The sequence below is a fragment of the Lepisma saccharinum genome, chromosome 20 (genome assembly GCF_977018435.1).
Source record: "Lepisma saccharinum chromosome 20, izLepSacc3.1, whole genome shotgun sequence".
Taxonomy (NCBI): Eukaryota; Metazoa; Arthropoda; class Insecta; order Zygentoma; family Lepismatidae; genus Lepisma; species Lepisma saccharinum.
Genome location: NC_139248.1, coordinates 23,592,485 through 23,613,568, shown reverse-complemented (window position 1 = coordinate 23,613,568; position 21,084 = coordinate 23,592,485). Strand labels below are relative to the sequence as shown.

The 21,084-nt window shown below is 39.5% G+C and overlaps 1 protein-coding gene across 3 annotated transcripts in view; it reads right to left on the bottom strand.

The window, feature by feature from the left end:
• Positions 1-21,084, bottom strand: part of LOC146003795 (acyl-CoA Delta-9 desaturase-like) — a 143,274-nt gene that overhangs the window by 65,096 nt on the left and 57,094 nt on the right. For all 3 annotated transcript variants that reach the window (XM_083142213.1, XM_083142212.1, XM_083142214.1), the window contains exon 2: positions 9,452-9,719. In XM_083142213.1, coding sequence (XP_082998339.1) covers positions 9,452-9,659 — 208 coding nt within the window. In that variant the 5' untranslated portion in view covers positions 9,660-9,719. The remainder of the gene's footprint in view (positions 1-9,451; positions 9,720-21,084) is intronic.

Here is a 21,084-nt window from a genome sequence, read left to right as displayed (position 1 = left end):
GTTCCTGGACCGTATTTAAATCCATCCGGGATAAAAGGTTCCTGGACCGTATTTAAATCCATCCGGGATAAAAGGTTCCTGGACCGTATTTAAATCCATCCGGGATAAAAGGTTCCTGGACCGTATTTAAATCCATCAGGGAAAAAGGTTCCTGGACCGTATTTAAATCCATCCGGGATAAAAGGTTCCTGGACCGTATTTAAATCCATCAGGGAAAAAGGTTCCTGGACCGTATTTAAATCCATCAGGGAAAAAGGTTCCTGGACCGTATTTAAATCCATCCGGGATAAAAGGTTCCTGGACCGTATTTAAATCCATCAGGGAAAAAGGTTCCTGGACCGTATTTAAATCCATCAGGGAAAAAGGTTCCTGGACCGTATTTAAATCCATCAGGGAAAAAGGTTCCAGGACCGTATTTAAATCCATCAGGGAAAAAGGTTCCTGGACCGTATTTAAATCCATCCGGGATAAAAGGTTCCTGGACCGTATTTAAATCCATCAGGGAAAAAGGTTCCTGGACCGTATTTAAATCCATCCGGGATAAAAGGTTCCTGGACCGTATTTAAATCCATCAGGGAAAAAGGTTCCTGGACCGTATTTAAATCCATCCGGGATAAAAGGTTCCTGGACCGTATTTAAATCCATCAGGGAAAAAGGTTCCTGGACCGTATTTAAATCCATTCGGGATAAAAGGTTCCTGGACCGTATTTAAATCCATCAGGGAAAAAGGTTCCTGGACCGTATTTAAATCCATCAGGGAAAAAGGTTCCTGGACCGTATTTAAATCCATCAGGGAAAAAGGTTCCTGGACCGTATTTAAATCCATCCGGGATAAAAGGTTCCTGGACCGTATTTAAATCCATCAGGGAAAAAGGTTCCTGGACCGTATTTAAATCCATCCGGGATAAAAGGTTCCTGGACCGTATTTAAATCCATCAGGGAAAAAGGTTCCTGGACCGTATTTAAATCCATCAGGGAAAAAGGTTCCTGGACCGTATTTAAATCCATCAGGGAAAAAGGTTCCTGGACTGTATTTAAATCCATCCGGGATAAAAGGTTCCTGGACCGTATTTAAATCCATCCGGGATAAAAGGTTCCTGGACCGTATTTAAATCCATCCGGGAAAAAGGTTCCTGGACCGTATTTAAATCCATCAGGGAAAAAGGTTCCTGGACTGTATTTAAATCCATCCGGGATAAAAGGTTCCTGGACCGTATTTAAATCCATCAGGGAAAAAGGTTCCTGGACCGTATTTAAATCCATCCGGGATAAAAGGTTCCTGGACCGTATTTAAATCCATCAGGGAAAAAGGTTCCTGGACCGTATTTAAATCCATCCGGGATAAAAGGTTCCTGGACCGTATTTAAATCCATCCGGGATAAAAGGTTCCTGGACTGTATTTAAATCCATCCGGGATAAAAGGTTCCTGGACCGTATTTAAATCCATCCGGGATAAAAGGTTCCTGGACCGTATTTAAATCCATCAGGGAAAAAGGTTCCTGGACTGTATTTAAATCCATCAGGGAAAAAGGTTCCTGGACCGTATTTAAATCCATCCGGGATAAAAGGTTCCTGGACTGTATTTAAATCCATCCGGGATAAAAGGTTCCTGGACCGTATTTAAATCCATCCGGGATAAAAGGTTCCTGGACCGTATTTAAATCCATCCGGGATAAAAGGTTCCTGGACCGTATTTAAATCCATCAGGGAAAAAGGTTCCTGGACTGTATTTAAATTCATCCGGGATAAAAGGTTCCTGAACCGTATTTAAATCCATCAGGGAAAAAGGTTCCTGGACCGTATTTAAATCCATCAGGGAAAAAGGTTCCTGGACCGTATTTAAATCCATCCGGGATAAAAGGTTCCTGGACCGTATTTAAATCCATCAGGGAAAAAGGTTCCTGGACCGTATTTAAATCCATCCGGGATAAAAGGTTCCTGGACCGTATTTAAATCCATCAGGGAAAAAGGTTCCTGGACCGTATTTAAATCCATCCGGGATAAAAGGTTCCTGGACCGTATTTAAATCCATCCGGGATAAAAGGTTCCTGGACCGTATTTAAATCCATCCGGGATAAAAGGTTCCTGGACCGTATTTAAATCCATCCGGGATAAAAGGTTCCTGGACCGTATTTAAATCCATCAGGGAAAAAGGTTCCTGGACCGTATTTAAATCCATCCGGGATAAAAGCTTCCTGGACCGTATTTAAATCCATCAGGGAAAAAGGTTCCTGGACCGTATTTAAATCCATCCGGGATAAAAGGTTCCTGGACCGTATTTAAATCCATCAGGGAAAAAGGTTCCTGGACCGTATTTAAATCCATCAGGGAAAAAGGTTCCTGGACCGTATTTAAATCCATCAGGGAAAAAGGTTCCTGGACCGTATTTAAATCCATCAGGGAAAAAGGTTCCTGGACCGTATTTAAATCCATCCGGGATAAAAGGTTCCTGGACCGTATTTAAATCCATCAGGGAAAAAGGTTCCTGGACCGTATTTAAATCCATCCGGGATAAAAGGTTCCTGGACCGTATTTAAATCCATCAGGGAAAAAGGTTCCTGGACCGTATTTAAATCCATCCGGGATAAAAGGTTCCTGGACCGTATTTAAATCCATCAGGGAAAAAGGTTCCTGGACCGTATTTAAATCCATCCGGGATAAAAGGTTCCTGGACCGTATTTAAATCCATCAGGGAAAAAGGTTCCTGGACCGTATTTAAATCCATCAGGGAAAAAGGTTCCTGGACCGTATTTAAATCCATCAGGGAAAAAGGTTCCTGGACCGTATTTAAATCCATCCGGGATAAAAGGTTCCTGGACCGTATTTAAATCCATCAGGGAAAAAGGTTCCTGGACCGTATTTAAATCCATCCGGGATAAAAGGTTCCTGGACCGTATTTAAATCCATCAGGGAAAAAGGTTCCTGGACCGTATTTAAATCCATCCGGGATAAAAGGTTCCTGGACCGTATTTAAATCCATCAGGGATAAAAGGTTCCTGGACCGTATTTAAATCCATCCGGGATAAAAGGTTCCTGGACCGTATTTAAATCCATCCAGGGATAAAAGGTTCCTGGACCGTATTTAAATCCATCAGGGAAAAAGGTTCCTGGACCGTATTTAAATCCATCAGGGAAAAAGGTTCCTGGACCGTATTTAAATCCATCCGGGATAAAAGGTTCCTGAGTACTCGCGTTATACGCTTATTGAAAAGGTTCCTGGACCGTATTTAAATCCATCAGGGATAAAAGGTTCCTGGACCGTATTTAAATCCATCAGGGAAAAAGGTTCCTGGACCGTGATACACTGCTTAAATCCATCCGGGATAAAAGGTTCCTGGACCGTATTTAAATCCATCCGGGATAAAAGGGTTCCTGGACTCGTATTTAAATCCATCATGGAAAAAGGGTCCTGGACCGTTTTTAAATCCATCAGGGAAAAAGGTTCCTGGACCGTATTTAAAATCCATCCGGGATAAAAGGTTCCTGCATCAGGGAAAAAGGTTCCTGGACCGTATTTAAATCCATCCGGGATAAAAGGTTCCTGGACGGTATTTAAATCCATCAGGGAAAAAGGTTCCTGGACCGTATTTAAATCCATCCGGGATAAAAGGTTCCTGGACCGTATTTAAATCCATCCGGGATAAAAGGTTCCTGGACCGTATTTAAATCCATCCGGGATAAAAGGTTCCTGGACCGTATTTAAATCCATCAGGGAAAAAGGTTCCTGGACTGTATTTAAATCCATCAGGGAAAAAGGTTCCTGGACCGTATTTAAATCCATCAGGGAAAAAGGTTCCTGGACCGTATTTAAATCCATCAGGGAAAAAGGTTCCTGGACCGTATTTAAATCCATCCGGGATAAAAGGTTCCTGGACTGTATTTAAATCCATCAGGGAAAAAGGTTCCTGGACCGTATTTAAATTCATCCAGGATAAAAGGTTCCTGGACTGTATTTAAATCCATCCGGGATAAAAGGTTCCTGGACCGTATTTAAATCCATCAGGGAAAAAGGTTCCTGGACCGTATTTAAATCCATCAGGGAAAAAGGTTCCTGGACCGTATTTAAATCCATCCGGGATAAAAGGTTCCTGGACCGTATTTAAATCCATCAGGGAAAAAGGTTCCTGGACCGTATTTAAATCCATCCGGGATAAAAGGTTCCTGGACCGTATTTAAATCCATCAGGGAAAAAGGTTCCTGGACCGTATTTAAATCCATCCGGGATAAAAGGTTCCTGGACCGTATTTAAATCCATCCGGGATAAAAGGTTCCTGGACCGTATTTAAATCCATCAGGGAAAAAGGTTCCTGGACCGTATTTAAATCCATCAGGGAAAAAGGTTCCTGGACCGTATTTAAATCCATCAGGGAAAAAGGTTCCTGGACCGTATTTAAATCCATCAGGGAAAAAGGTTCCTGGACCGTATTTAAATCCATCCGGGATAAAAGGTTCCTGGACTGTATTTAAATCCATCAGGGAAAAAGGTTCCTGGACCGTATTTAAATCCATCCGGGATAAAAGGTTCCTGGACTGTATTTAAATCCATCCGGGAAAAAAGGTTCCTGGACCGTATTTAAATCCATCAGGGAAAAAGGTTCCTGGACCGTATTTAAATCCATCAGGGAAAAAGGTTCCTGGACCGTATTTAAATCCATCCGGGATAAAAGGTTCCTGGACCGTATTTAAATCCATCAGGGAAAAAGGTTCCTGGACCGTATTTAAATCCATCCGGGATAAAAGGTTCCTGGACCGTATTTAAATCCATCAGGGAAAAAGGTTCCTGGACCGTATTTAAATCCATCCGGGATAAAAGGTTCCTGGACCGTATTTAAATCCATCAGGGAAAAAGGTTCCTGGACCGTATTTAAATCCATCCGGGATAAAAGGTTCCTGGACTGTATTTAAATCCATCAGGGAAAAAGGTTCCTGGACTGTATTTAAATCCATCAGGTAAAAAGGTTCCTGGACCGTATTTAAATCCATCCGGGATAAAAGGTTCCTGGACCGTATTTAAATCCATCAGGGAAAAAGGTTCCTGGACCGTATTTAAATCCATCCGGGATAAAAGGTTCCTGGACCGTATTTAAATCCATCAGGGAAAAAGGTTCCTGGACCGTATTTAAATCCATCCGGGATAAAAGGTTCCTGGACCGTATTTAAATCCATCAGGGAAAAAGAATCCTGGACGGTATTTAAATCCATCAGGGAAAAAGGTTCCTGGACCGTATTTAAATCCATCAGGGAAAAAGGTTCCTGGACTGTATTTAAATCCATCAGGGAAAAAGGTTCCTGGACTGTATTTAAATTCATCAGGGAAAAAGGTTCCTGGACCGTATTTAAATTCATCAGGGAAAAAGGTTCCTGGACTGTATTTAAATTCATCAGGGAAAAAGGTTCCTGGACCGTATTTAAATTCATCAGGGAAAAAGGTTCCTGGACTGTATTTAAATTCATCAGGGAAAAAGGTTCCTGGACCGTATTTAAATCCATCAGGGAAAAAGGTTCCTGGACCGTATTTAAATCCATCAGGGAAAAAGGTTCCTGGACTGTATTTAAATTCATCAGGGAAAAAGGTTCCTGGACTGTATTTAAATTCATCAGGGAAAAAGGTTCCTGGACCGTATTTAAATCCATCAGGGAAAAAGGTTCCTGGACTGTATTTAAATTCATCAGGGAAAAAGGTTCCTGGACCGTATTTAAATTCATCAGGGAAAAAGGTTCCTGGACTGTATTTAAATTCATCAGGGAAAAAGGTTCCTGGACCGTATTTAAATCCATCAGGGAAAAAGGTTCCTGGACTGTATTTAAATTCATCAGGGAAAAAGGTTCCTGGACCGTATTTAAATTCATCAGGGAAAAAGGTTCCTGGACCGTATTTAAATCCATCAGGGAAAAAGGTTCCTGGACTGTATTTAAATTCATCAGGGAAAAAGGTTCCTGGACCGTATTTAAATTCATCAGGGAAAAAGGTTCCTGGACTGTATTTAAATTCATCAGGGAAAAAGGTTCCTGGACCGTATTTAAATTCATCAGGGAAAAAGGTTCCTGGACTGTATTTAAATTCATCAGGGAAAAAGGTTCCTGGACCGTATTTAAATTCATCAGGGAAAAAGGTTCCTGGACCGTATTTAAATTCATCAGGGAAAAAGGTTCCTGGACCGTATTTAAATCCATCAGGGAAAAAGGTTCCTGGACCGTATTTAAATCCATCAGGGAAAAAGGTTCCTGGACCGTATTTAAATCCATCAGGGAAAAAGGTTCCTGGACCGTATTTAAATCCATCAGGGAAAAAGGTTCCTGGACCGTATTTAAATTCATCAGGGAAAAAGGTTCCTGGACCGTATTTAAATTCATCAGGGAAAAAGGTTCCTGGACTGTATTTAAATTCATCAGGGAAAAAGGTTCCTGGACTGTATTTAAATCCATCAGGGAAAAAGGTTCCTGGACTGTATTTAAATCCATCAGGGAAAAAGGTTCCTGGACCGTATTTAAATCCATCAGGGAAAAAGGTTCCTGGACAGTATTTAAATTCATCAGGGAAAAAGGTTCCTGGACGGTATTTAAATTCATCAGGGAAAAAGGTTCCTGGACCGTATTTAAATTCATCAGGGAAAAAGGTTCCTGGACCGTATTTAAATTCATCAGGGAAAAAGGTTCCTGGACCGTATTTAAATTCATCAGGGAAAAAGGTTCCTGGACCGTATTTAAATTCATCAGGGAAAAAGGTTCCTGGACCGTATTTAAATTCATCAGGGAAAAAGGTTCCTGGACCGTATTTAAATTCATCAGGGAAAAAGGTTCCTGGACCGTATTTAAATTCATCAGGGAAAAAGGTTCCTGGACCGTATTTAAATTCATCAGGGAAAAAGGTTCCTGGACCGTATTTAAATTCATCAGGGAAAAAGGTTCCTGGACCGTATTTAAATTCATCAGGGAAAAAGGTTCCTGGACCGTATTTAAATTCATCAGGGAAAAAGGTTCCTGGACCGTATTTAAATTCATCAGGGAAAAAGGTTCCTGGACCGTATTTAAATTCATCAGGGAAAAAGGTTCCTGGACCGTATTTAAATCCATCAGGGAAAAAGGTTCCTGGACCGTATTTAAATCCATCAGGGAAAAAGGTTCCTGGACCGTATTTAAATCCATCAGGGAAAAAGGTTCCTGGACCGTATTTAAATCCATCAGGGAAAAAGGTTCCTGGACCGTATTTAAATTCATCAGGGAAAAAGGTTCCTGGACCGTATTTAAATTCATCAGGGAAAAAGGTTCCTGGACCGTATTTAAATTCATCAGGGAAAAAGGTTCCTGGACCGTATTTAAATTCATCAGGGAAAAAGGTTCCTGGACCGTATTTAAATTCATCAGGGAAAAAGGTTCCTGGACCGTATTTAAATTCATCAGGGAAAAAGGTTCCTGGACCGTATTTAAATTCATCAGGGAAAAAGGTTCCTGGACCGTATTTAAATTCATCAGGGAAAAAGGTTCCTGGACCGTATTTAAATTCATCAGGGAAAAAGGTTCCTGGACCGTATTTAAATTCATCAGGGAAAAAGGTTCCTGGACCGTATTTAAATTCATCAGGGAAAAAGGTTCCTGGACCGTATTTAAATCCATCAGGGAAAAAGGTTCCTGGACCGTATTTAAATCCATCAGGGAAAAAGGTTCCTGGACCGTATTTAAATTCATCAGGGAAAAAGGTTCCTGGACCGTATTTAAATCCATCAGGGAAAAAGGTTCCTGGACCGTATTTAAATTCATCAGGGAAAAAGGTTCCTGGACCGTATTTAAATCCATCAGGGAAAAAGGTTCCTGGACCGTATTTAAATCCATCAGGGAAAAAGGTTCCTGGACCGTATTTAAATTCATCAGGGAAAAAGGTTCCTGGACCGTATTTAAATCCATCAGGGAAAAAGGTTCCTGGACCGTATTTAAATTCATCAGGGAAAAAGGTTCCTGGACCGTATTTAAATTCATCAGGGAAAAAGGTTCCTGGACCGTATTTAAATCCATCAGGGAAAAAGGTTCCTGGACCGTATTTAAATCCATCAGGGAAAAAGGTTCCTGGACCGTATTTAAATCCATCAGGGAAAAAGGTTCCTGGACCGTATTTAAATCCATCAGGGAAAAAGGTTCCTGGACCGTATTTAAATCCATCAGGGAAAAAGGTTCCTGGACCGTATTTAAATTCATCAGGGAAAAAGGTTCCTGGACCGTATTTAAATCCATCAGGGAAAAAGGTTCCTGGACCGTATTTAAATCCATCAGGGAAAAAGGTTCCTGGACCGTATTTAAATTCATCAGGGAAAAAGGTTCCTGGACCGTATTTAAATTCATCAGGGAAAAAGGTTCCTGGACCGTATTTAAATCCATCAGGGAAAAAGGTTCCTGGACCGTATTTAAATCCATCAGGGAAAAAGGTTCCTGGACCGTATTTAAATCCATCAGGGAAAAAGGTTCCTGGACCGTATTTAAATCCATCAGGGAAAAAGGTTCCTGGACCGTATTTAAATTCATCAGGGAAAAAGGTTCCTGGACCGTATTTAAATTCATCAGGGAAAAAGGTTCCTGGACCGTATTTAAATCCATCAGGGAAAAAGGTTCCTGGACCGTATTTAAATCCATCAGGGAAAAAGGTTCCTGGACCGTATTTAAATTCATCAGGGAAAAAGGTTCCTGGACCGTATTTAAATTCATCAGGGAAAAAGGTTCCTGGACCGTATTTAAATCCATCAGGGAAAAAGGTTCCTGGACCGTATTTAAATTCATCAGGGAAAAAGGTTCCTGGACCGTATTTAAATTCATCAGGGAAAAAGGTTCCTGGACCGTATTTAAATTCATCAGGGAAAAAGGTTCCTGGACCGTATTTAAATTCATCAGGGAAAAAGGTTCCTGGACCGTATTTAAATCCATCAGGGAAAAAGGTTCCTGGACCGTATTTAAATCCATCAGGGAAAAAGGTTCCTGGACCGTATTTAAATCCATCAGGGAAAAAGGTTCCTGGACCGTATTTAAATTCATCAGGGAAAAAGGTTCCTGGACTGTATTTAAATTCATCAGGGAAAAAGGTTCCTGGACTGTATTTAAATTCATCCGGAAAAAAAGGTTCCTGGATCGAATTGAAATACTTTATACATAAAAAGGTTCTTTACGGCCTACCAACCCATTTACACTTGATGATTTTCTTTCCTGGACCGAATCGAATTTATTTAAAATGCATGAACATTTGACAAACCTGGAACACAGAAGCTATTACGCGAAATTTTGTATTCGAGAACACTTCTACAGATATCTACACTCTGTCCCGGGAAACTCTGGAGCAAGAGAAAGAGACAGCGCCTACAAAAGTTACTGGTAAAGCACACGGTACCCGTGGCAGAACTTCTCGTACCTGACAGCGCCATTTCAATAGTCAATTAACCAATACATGCGTGAAAAAAAAAATAGCACTTACCCCATATTAACGTAAGCACCCTGAGAGATGTGAAGAACAGATAGAAGCTATACAGGCACCCAAGGTGAACGAAGAGCTGCGCTATCAAATCCGGCCACCTGATCTTTGGCTTGAACGTCTCTGGTTTCGAGTCCTCGTCCTTCTTGTCGGCACGTACAGAAGACACGTCGTCATGGCTCCCGAGTCGGTGGACGCCTTCGCTGGACATGGAAGGGATCTGCTGGCACTCCTTCAAGGCTCTGCTTCGAGCTTTCCGCTGCGTTGATATCTGAAAGGAAAAAGGAAGGCGTCAGCTCAAATCGTGGAGTGTTGGGAAAGTTACGTCTTAAAACCAATTGAGTCATGATTACCTCGCCCAGAAGTAAACTTCCAGTCCGACATATCAGTTTCCCTCTGACCAGTGTTGCCGCATGAAGGGAAATTTGGAGCTAATTTTAAGTGAAAAGGGAAATTCGATGAAGAATAGCGAATTTTCAGGGAAATTTTAAGACCGACTCATTATTAATTATATTAGACATTACAAGAGATTCCAGTTTTGAAAATGAGATTTTTTTAAAAAAAAAATTGTCGTATACTTCGTTCTGAGAGGAAGTGTGCAATTTGGGTTGGTCCACATCTGGGGCTGGAGGTTATTGACCATTCACCTTATGTCCCGGCTTTGGGAGTGGGTGGCTAATTGCAAAGATGGGGATGACTGATGATGAAATTTATGAATGGACACTCACAAACAGCCATCCCAGGCCGGGATTCGAACCCAGGACCACTGGCGTCGTAGCATTTCAAAGTTAAATTGTTTAACATTTTATACATACATACGAACATGGATGAACGATAATATTTATTATCATTAATTCTTTAGATGAAGGGGAAAAATTGGCGAAAAAGGGAAATTTTACCCCTTGCAAAGGGAAATTGTTCTTACAGATTGTGGCAACACTGCCTCTGACAACCATGTCAAGTCCACATGGAGCCCAGTATATCCTCCCCTCCTCAAACCATTCCCACCAATAGCATCCTTTTTAGGAACTGCCAGTACTTGTGTCAAGTCCACGTGGAGTAAATGAGATGTTGCCAACTCAGTTTCTTTACAGATTATATAACTTGAGGTTATCTTTGCTAGGTTGTGTTGTATTATTTTTTTAATGTATACAATGTGGAGACCTTGGAGTGTAACGTTCTAGCGCTTCTTGTTGGATGTCTAAACACTGCAGGTAAAATTGGCAACAGCGCTTCTCAGAAAAAAAAAAAAACAGGTGCTGGCTCGAAACCAGATATGCGTATGGTCGACTTCTTCTTTAGTTATGTCGAAGATACCGGAACTGGCGTTCGAATCAGGACTCGAACTATAACTCAGTTGCAGATACTCATTTAACAAAGAGAGAGAGAAAGCGGGAAAGTGAGCACGAAAGATAGAAATCAGAAATAAAAAGAGATGGGGGAAGACAGAGTATAATACAGGGGTACAAAAATACAGGTCGCCATGACGACTGAAAATTTCCACCTGGCGACTGAATTTTAAAATTAATTTCTATTTCTTTTTTTTATCTTTCGAGCTCGCTTAAACGGAAATTTCCATTTTTTTTTTTTTAAATAACCACTATAGCATGTGTTTTTTAATGCTTGTATGTATCCCGTATAAGTAAATCACAATAATAAACACACCAACACAAATTATTGCACTACTGCAAGGCGAATTTAAAAATCTGCAGCAATATGTTAAGAGTCTGCCATGTATTAAAATGTATTGCATAGTTATTCATGTTGTTAACAGTCGAACCTTCTTACCTTTTGAGTACCAAGGCCATTTTCACATGTAACCCCCTTGGTCCCGATCCGATTTTGAGCAAAATGCAGAGTTTCAATTAAATGCGTGTAGATCGGAGGCTAATTGCCCTAGAGAGATGAGTGATATACCGTTGTACGCGGAATGGACCAGAGATTCAGACTATATGAAATTTAAGCTAATTCGGCGTATACCTGGCGGTGGGGAGGGGGTTAATTCTCAAAATTCCAAAATTTCGGGGGAAAAAATGGTTTCGCCTCTACCCCCACCCAAGAAAAAAATACAAGACAGTGTCGACATGCACAAGGAAATGATCGCTGACATGTAAGGAACACAAATATTTGCATTATTATCATATGACCAATGTAACATGAGTTGTACCTGCAAAAGGAATGGTCGGCACGCCACTGATTCAAGCTTCAAAATGCAGTGGTACCTTGAAATGGCTTTAACTCGGAGACTATTTGCCCTGGAGATATGAACGATATACCGTTGTACGCAGAATGAATCACCGATTCAGACGATATATAATTTATGCACATTCGGCGTACATATGAAGTGGGAAAGGGGGAAAATCCCCTGAAAAATATATTTTTTTAAAAGAAAATAAGGGGTTTCTCCCCGCCCCCCCGAAAAAAAGGATATGAAAAGTTCAAAATGCACATAGAAATTATCGCTGGCATGTAAGAAACACAAAAATATTTTCATTTTTGTGATATGACCAATATTACGCGAGTTGTACCCCGAAACGAAAGGCTTGTACGCCACTGTCTCAAGCTTCGGAATTGAGCGAACTGCAGAGTTACATTGAAATGACTATAGCTCAGAAACTAAATGCCCTAGAGATATGAAAGGTATACCGTTGTACGCAGAATAAATCACAGATTCAGATATATAATTTATGCACATTCGGCGTACATATGGAGGGGGGAAAAAGGGGGAAATCCACTCAAAAATACTTTTCTTAAAAAAATGGTGTTTCCCCCCGCCCCCCCGAAAAAAGAATGTCAAAATGCAAAATTTATGCAAATTTTGCGTATATATGGAGGGGGAAGGGAGAAAACCCCATAAAAATGATTTTAAAAAATTGTCACCACCCAAGAAATGTCCTCGCACTTGGGCACAAGACGACACCTATGCACAACATTCACGGACGAAAAGCTAGAATGCAGTGAAAAATGAGCGCCGATTGTTGCAGCTGCTTGAAATTCTATTTTTCGACAATGCAGGGTAACCCATGTTGCAACTTGAGGACACTTGTGCTAAAAGACCAAGGTTTCCTTCAGCGCGCTTCGAAATTCCATTCTCACAACGCAAATTCAACAACCAGTCTTCCCCTCCCACTGCTTGCGCCCACACGGAAAACTTTCATTTTGACATCGGATAATGATAAACAAGCTTCCTTGGAATGCAGTTAACAGGCGGGAGTGAAAAGCATTGCTTTAGAAGAACAAAGCCAGTCTTCCTTTGTCGGCAAAAATTTTCCCTTGAAAAGAGAAGTCCCTTTTCCCGCCTTTTCCCCTCCATTTTCATGAAGAAGAAAAAAAGGTGCAAGAAACATTTCTGTTAAATACATGTGTTAGGAACAATATATAAAATCGAAATTCTAGCCAAAAATAGAAAAGTTATAACGTAAAAACTACGACCTTGACACAGCGTCTCGATCGAGACGCTTGGGACACAAAAGGGAAGGCCACACTCCGCCGCAAGAATTAATTACACTTAATCAAATCTTATATTAATTAATGAATTAGATGTTTTAAGATCGCATTTCATAACTTATCTTAGTTGGATTAATGACATTATTTAGCCCGCATTTTTAGTTTTGTCAACTCCTGGTATAATACACATACAGCGTTTTGTTTCTTTCTGGCAAGAAACGTTCAGATACCTCTTCAAGGTGGTTTGTTATTTTTTGGGTCATAACAACTCAAAATATTGTGATATGTTCATAAACGATCGAATCTATGTAGTTACACACAAATATCCTTCTTTCATTAAAACAAAATGTCGATAGTTTCATTCTCACCTATAAGAAAGGTGCCACGGTACCATTGCGTACCGCCAGAATAAAAGCACTGTGTATGTAGTGGGTCTCCCTTATTGCACAACGCTTCACAACTTTGCGTTCAGACGTCACACAGGAATTACTTTATTGTTAGGCTAAATGCCTAAATTGTTAGGTTAGGCTAGTTACGTTTAGTTACCTTAGCATAAATAATACAGTTGCAACCTAACATAACAACGTACGCATTCCACTTCTGACGTCAGAACACAAGGTTGTCCTAGCGTTGTGCGATAAGGGAGACCCACCTTATTATATCTCTATCTTTTATATCGGGCAATAAAATCTCCATACGCCATCTTATCTATTTTTGCAAAGAATGACAATTATATTTGCAGTGGACGTGCAAAAAGACACATCGAAATACAAGATATGATTCTTGTGACATTCCTTTCAATATTTCCTCACTATCACGGATTTATTTCTAATAAACACGATAATACATAGTCATCATTTTTTTCAGGAAGAAGTTTACCAGATTTCACAGTTTGACGCCATTCTTTATTCACCAGTCCGATGCACGCTGGTGAATTCTGGAAAGCGTGCTTCGTGGGGTCAAAATATTGGTGCTTGTCCCTCCCTCTTGTCCATACTCAAACACGAACCATATTTCAATTTTTAAAATTAAACTGTAGTCCAAGTTATGTCTTCAAATTGCTATAGGTTTAGGTTTCTAAATCTCTGGAAATGTAGTATAGACTGGTATTCCTCAACCTTCGTGAGACAGAGGCCTCGTAAATTCTTTTTTTTTTTACAAGTCGATGGCCCATTGTAAAAATTTTACTCCAAAATACCGTACTTACTTTTCTAAACTTATACATTAATTAATATGTAGCTCGAAAATTAAATATTAATTAACTTATAGCATAATCATGAAGAGTAATTACTAGATTACGTCTAGACTTGTTTACAAATATGAAATTATGTTCTCAATCACTAGATCTCATGAAATCTTGTACTTTCCTCAGGTCAATATCATGGTTTTCATTGGCATGTTGCATTTTGGTCACCGAGAAATTCCAATTAATCGCATATTTTCTCTACAAAATATTTGTTAATGAAAACTGATGCACAAAGTACAATGACTAATTCTAGGAGAATCTCTCGCGATCCGGCGGTTGAGAAACACTGGTAATGGACAGATTTGAAAGTATCATCAGCATATGGAATGACTAACAGACAATTTTCGGCAGCTTTATTGAAACGCGTTCACAGATATCCCTCAAATGTAATACCGGATCAGTCGTCCAATGTATCTAGTTGCTACGACAATTTAAGCTTAAAATCTCTAAATTTACGGCAAGTTTTTGTGGTCGCAACATTGGTAACTTGGCCTCCACTTTTCGGTTGCAATATATTCCCTCGTCTACGTCGCGTATAAGAAAAATAAACCGCATGGAGTTGATATACTGATCGTGGGATCAACTGCCGGCTGACCTACATAGTTCTATCTGTCCACCAATCGTCTTCGGGGGTGTGTGGCTTGATAAGTGTCAACAATCTCAGTGGACTCCATTAGTGGTGACGTCACAGCAGATGACAAACCAGGATTTGAGTCTACACAACGAGAAAACGTGTTTTCTTCCTATTCAAATCCATTATATTTTCCTTCGGAACGGGTAGCTTTAATTATTGTGACAGCAGTTTTGAACAAAATTATGATGCGTGTCGTACATCAGTGTAAAGATGAGATTTCGGAGAATACGACTATATATCACACATACCTTACAGAGAATAAGGTAAAGAATAACCGGAGTAAGAAAATCATGCATTTTTATACAAAAAGTTGGACATTCCAGTTCCGAGAACAGCCGAAGCCGACCCGAAGCTCATCCGATCTCAAGTCGGCCACGCTGCCGCTATGGATGATGGGAAACCAGCAGCCTCAGGCGACTGAACCGACGACGCCCATTGGCTGAGATTTCTTTTTGGAGCATTCGCTTTACTCGATTTCCTACTCCATTTATAATGTACTTTACATTCTCATCTGTAAGGTAGTATATGTTATACACTATATAGACGTATTCTCCCAAATCTCATCTTTACATTGATGTACGATGCACATCACAATTTTGTTTCGTAACTGCTGTCACGATTCTTAAGTTACCCGTTGCAATGGGAAACTCAATGTATTTTAATATGAAAAAAAAACGTGTGTTTATTTGTTTAGACTCAGTCCCAGTGCATCGTCTGCTGTGACGTCACACTAATGGAGTCCGTTGCGAAGTAAAAACCATAGGGGTAAAATCGCTCTCCCGTTACAACGTTGCCAAGCGTACGTCAGTTTTTATCAGTTGTTGTTATAATCTTCTTTGTACAGTGTTTGGGTATCTTGTGTACTAATTTTCCGTGCTTTGTGTACTACAACTTTTACGTTGATCAACTCTCTCTCCCCGTTTTACAGTACATTGGCAACATGCTGTGTATCCTACGCTCATTTGTTTCGTCCCGTCAGGATCTTTCGGTGCCTTGTGACATGAACATGTCCGATGTCAATCGAAGATAATTCAACTGATCGCTGATTCGTAGTTTCCCAGCGGCCAGCTGGAAATGTGAGCAGTATAATGCACGTGCGAAAAGCTGTGGACGAATTTGAGTGGTAGCAAAAAGGGACGCCCTTCGTAGTCCACTGATACCGTGGGACAGTAACTGCACGGAAGACAAGAAGAACTACTGGAAACTTCATCAAGAATCAACCACGATTTCAACATTCGCTGACAAGAAAAAGGAATTTTCTTAGATTTCCGGCTTGGAATTTCGCACAGCACCGCACCTTGCGCTTCATGGATTTTTATCGGCGGCCTGTCGCTTGAAAGTGACAAAGATATTGTGACATGTACGTGATGCAACCGGAAGCTTGTGAACGTTGCATTCTGTCATTCACGCTTCTTTCACACACTCCCATTCTCTTACGTGTCAGTGTTGCATGCGCATTGGAATTTGCAAAATAACGAGGTTAAGGAGAAAGAAAATTAAACCGCTCAGATCCCCACTTCAAAGAAGTGCACATAAAACTGTACCAGAGGGGTTAAAATATATAAACGAATTCAAGTGTTGAAAGGTTTTAAAGTTACTTTATGCATGACAGCAAGGTTCATCGGGACAGGTTTGATTTCAATTTTTTTAAGTCCACTTTATTCACAGAAAGGCTAATCGGGACTGGACCCCTTGATTACGATGCGACGACGTTACAATTATGCCATCGGGGAGGCGTTCATCGGGACTGGGCTTACAGTTTAAAGTGAGATCAGAGCTACTGTTATGCCTGCACTGGGTATCGAACCTGATACCAGCTTGATTACAAGGCGACCACGTTACCGCTACACCATCGGGAAGACCCTGTGTGTTTAAAGCATGTGAATTATCATGAACTGAAGAAAAATAACGTTAGAAGAAGACATATTTCCAACTCTGGCAGGCTCTCTGCACTGAAAATGGGGATTGTAAACGTTAAGGAGAGGTATGTACAGGGTGTGCGAAAAGTCCCACACCACAGGCAAAATCACAGTATTTGTTCAATTTGCTCTCCGTCGAGTTCCACACGTTTGTAGACGGAATCGCAAAATGTTGAGCACACGGGGGACATAATCTGGCCAATGGCTTCGCATACGTCCTTGATTCTTATGCGAAGATGAGCTATATCGTGCATCTTCACGCTGTGCACCAGAGATTGCCTATGGTGCGGGACTTTTCGGACACCCTGTATATTGCAACGCTGATAGCACAGCATTTTTCACTTTTTGAGTAAGATTTTCTCACGTGGGGTTGGCAAAGCATTAGCATTAAAACTCCTTCCTTCCACACCCACATGAGAAGGTTCACAAAACACACAACGCTACATTAACAATTTTTCCAACTTTTGAAATTCATTCAAAAGGTTTACCACTGGGAAAGAATTTTACCCTGGATTTCAAAGTTTGTCCTTCTGGAACCCTGGCTAGCTATTTTAGACATTTTTCTACATTTTCTACAACAAAAGCGACTACACTTCCTTCTCTATGTGTATAAGAACTTCTTCTATTACGTTACACAACCCTTGCAAATACAAACGCACCTGTCTTTCAAAATGCAGCACTTTGCAGGATAACATGTGGATTCTTTGGTAAATTTCCACTTACGTTGTGTAAACGTCCCTGCCAATGTTGACACGAAACTCGCTATTCCATTATTTGACATTTAGATTGCGTCTTTTCAGAGAGGTTACTAGGAACGGCATTGCTATGCTTACTGGAAGTCGCAAAGTCAGATGTTGTTACTAGTCAAACAATGATCTATTGTCTACTTAAAGAGGTTAATATGACAACAGAAGAGGTGGTAATTTTATTAAAATGTAACTTGTCACGTGCCAGTTTCACACGACACAATGAATGTTGCAAGGAGGAATGGTTTCTCGGAATCGACAAGAGATGGCAGCACGCTATATAAAGAGAAGCGAAAGAAATTATAAAAACTTAGAGCGGAGAAGATGGATTATATATATTATAGTAAATTGATAAATATATAAAAGAAGAATTCAAATACTATAATAGAAGTAAATAGAATGATGTATATAGTAATTTGAAAGAATTAAGAATATAGCCGCATATGAAACGTTTAGGAAAGTTATTAAACGAGCAAAAGAATTTACAAATATCATCTCTCAATTTCTTTTTGATTCTCTGACGAGGAGAACATCGTCAGCTTTTGCATTTGTCCGTTCCCCGGTGGCGCTGTTGTCAAATTAGACGCCCCGAAGCACTTTTCGGTTGCGCTTTTTCTTAGTCGCACTGGGCCATTGGCAGCGCTCGTTATTAGCGATCCTGGTTATTCCCCTTTGGTCGTTAAATAGGAGGTGGCGCTGTTGTCAGATTAGACGCCCCTAAGAATCCTCTATAGCTTTGGTTCAATTCTCTACATAGGAATGCAGCATAATGATTTGTCTATATTATTGAGAAGAGATACGGTAAAGAGAAATATTTGCGATAAATGAAAGAAATAAGATTCTCTTCCAGTGGCAAAGAAGAATAGAAGAAATAAGAATTTGCTGCGGAAAGAATAAATAGAAGAATTTATCGAGAATATAAGAATATCTCGGCGGAATATAGAAGATAATAAGAATTGCTGCTGAAAGAAGAAATAAGAATTGATATGAATAGAGGAAATAAGAACAGCGATGAATAAAAAAGGGAATGACTATTTTTTTGTAAATAGAAGAAAGAAGAAGACATGCATATATTTTGTTCATAGAAGCCTTTTGATGATAAAAGAAGAAGAAGCCTTACGATAATCAAAGAAGAAGAAGCCTTGTTGATAATAAAAGAAGAAGAAGCCTTTCCATATTAAAAGAAGAAGAAGCTTTTTAAAAGAAGAAGAAGCCCTTTAAAGAAGAAGAAGCTTTTTGATAATAAAAGAAGAAGAAGCCTTTTAAAAGAAGAAGCCATTTAAAAGAAGAAGAAGCCTTTTCCATATTAAAAGAAGAAGAAGCTTTTTGATGATAAAAGAAGAAAAGAAGAAGAAGCCTTGTCGATTATACATATATATATATTTTCTCTGTATTTTGTATAGTTCTCAGAATATAGATCCGCATTTAACTATATCCTCTTGGCTATAAAACGCTTTCTTATTTGGAATTCTCAAATAAAAGAACCTATCCCCTGAGATTAAGATATCTGTAGCCGTGGTAAATAACATGTAAGTACGTACCCACAAGGGGCGTAGCATTAGTGGCGCCCATAACGTGGAGCCTTGCCTTACATTATCTTACCCACGAATGAGACGTAGCATTAGTGGCGACCAACGTTGCGGCTAGCAGAATTGTGAATAAGAAAGCGAAAAAGGAAGAAGGCCAAAATGGAGGAAGAAAATAATATCGAAGGAGAGAACAGAGGAACTATAACAGATGAAATGGAAGACAGAAAGGAAATATTAAACTGCTGTGGAGAAGAGGGAAATAAGGAAGAAACTATCCTATGCAGCTCATGCAAAGAAATGAAACATTGGCTATGTGAGAAGATAAGAAGAGAAAAGTACATAGGAATAAGTGAAAGAGGAGATTACGTATGCAAAAATTGCAAGGAAGAAAGGATAAATGAAAAAGAAGAGAAGAAAAGGGAAAAGGAAGAAGAGAAAATGAAGGAAAAACCAAAGAGGACGGAAGAGGTGAACATAATAGAAATGCTCCAGAACTTATCGATGCAAGGGGAAGAGAATAATAGAAGACTCGAAGAGAATAATAGAAGACTAGAAGAAAAAATGGAAGAAAATAGCAGAAGATTAGAAAGAGAATTAAAAACACAGATGGAAGAGAATATCAGAGAAGCAAAAGATAATAATAGAAGACTCGAAGAAAAGATAGATGAAAGTAGGAGAGAATTAAAAGAGAATAGTAGAAAGTTAGAAGAAAGTAATAAAAAGATGGAAGAAAGGCTCGAGGAAAACAGCAGGAAATTGGAAGCCTCGAGATCCGAAACCCACGAGATGTTCTTGAGATTGAATGAAACGTGTGAAGGAAATAGAAAGTCCTTGGAAAGAAAGATAGAAGAAACAACGTTGTTAATCGAAAGTATAAGTACAAATAGAAGAATAGAAGAGGAGGTTTCGAATCTCAGAGAGGAAAATAAACAAAGAAACGAAAATTTGGAGAGAAAGCTGGTTGAAAGTAAATCTCAAATAGAATTAACCGTTTCAAGAATAGAAGAAAACGAAAACAATATAGAATTAGCCGTTTCAAGAACAGAAGAAAATGACAGCAAGACAGAAGTAGATGTTTCCAGAATAGAAGAAAACGAAAACAAGATAGATGAAGCGAAGGTCCTTATAGAAGATAGAAGTTGGAAGATGAAAGAGGAAAGTTCCAATGACGAGCAGGACAGCAAGATAGAAGAAGAAGTTATAAAGTTAAGCGAAGTAAACAAAGAAGAGGAAGATAAGAAAATAGAAGAAGATGAAAGAGGAATAGAAAGTGAGGAAAAATTTAGTTGTCAATGTAACGATGAAGAAATCCATGTCAAAATGAAGATAAAAGAAGAAAGTTCCAATGACGATCATGACGGCAAGATAGCAGAAGTAGCTATAAAGTTAAGAGAAGAAACCACTCAGGAACTTATAGAGGTCAAAGAAGAGGAAGATAAGAAAATAGAAGAAGAAAGAGAAATAGAAAGTGAGGAAAAATGTAGTTGTCAATGTAACGGTGAAGAAATCCATGTCGAAGTGAAGATGATAGAAGAAAGTTCCAGTGACGAGTCTCTGAAGGAAGAAGAAAAGAAGTATAAGCCTAGCAGAAGATGTAAACAAAGAAGAAAGAAAAGTAAAATGAGATTTAGATATATTCACGTAAAGACATGGAAGAAGAAGAAGAGAAAGAAATTAAAAATAGAAAGGAACCTGAAGAAAGTTAAGAATATGATAAAAAGGGTCAACATAGATCAAATGGATTTTGATGCTACTTCGCCAAAGAGAAGGAAGAAGAAGACGAGACGGAAAAGACAAGGAAAGCATGCATTTGATGAAGATGTAGAACATAAGAAGAAGACTTGGCAGAAACTAGATTGGAAGAAGAGAGATATGAAAGTAATTTCTTTACTGGAAGAAAGTTGGAAGAGGAGGAAGAAGAATCTTGAGAAGAATAGAAAAGAAAATAGAAGAAAGAGAAGAAAAGAAGAGGAAGGAAAAGAGAAACAAGATAATAACAAGCAACGAGTATTTGAAAAAATTGGAAGAAACAAATAAGACTGACTAGTGCAAAGGAAGGAGATGTTATGATTTACAGACTGGCAAGCGTACGTTTCTAGAATTATTAAAGTTGTC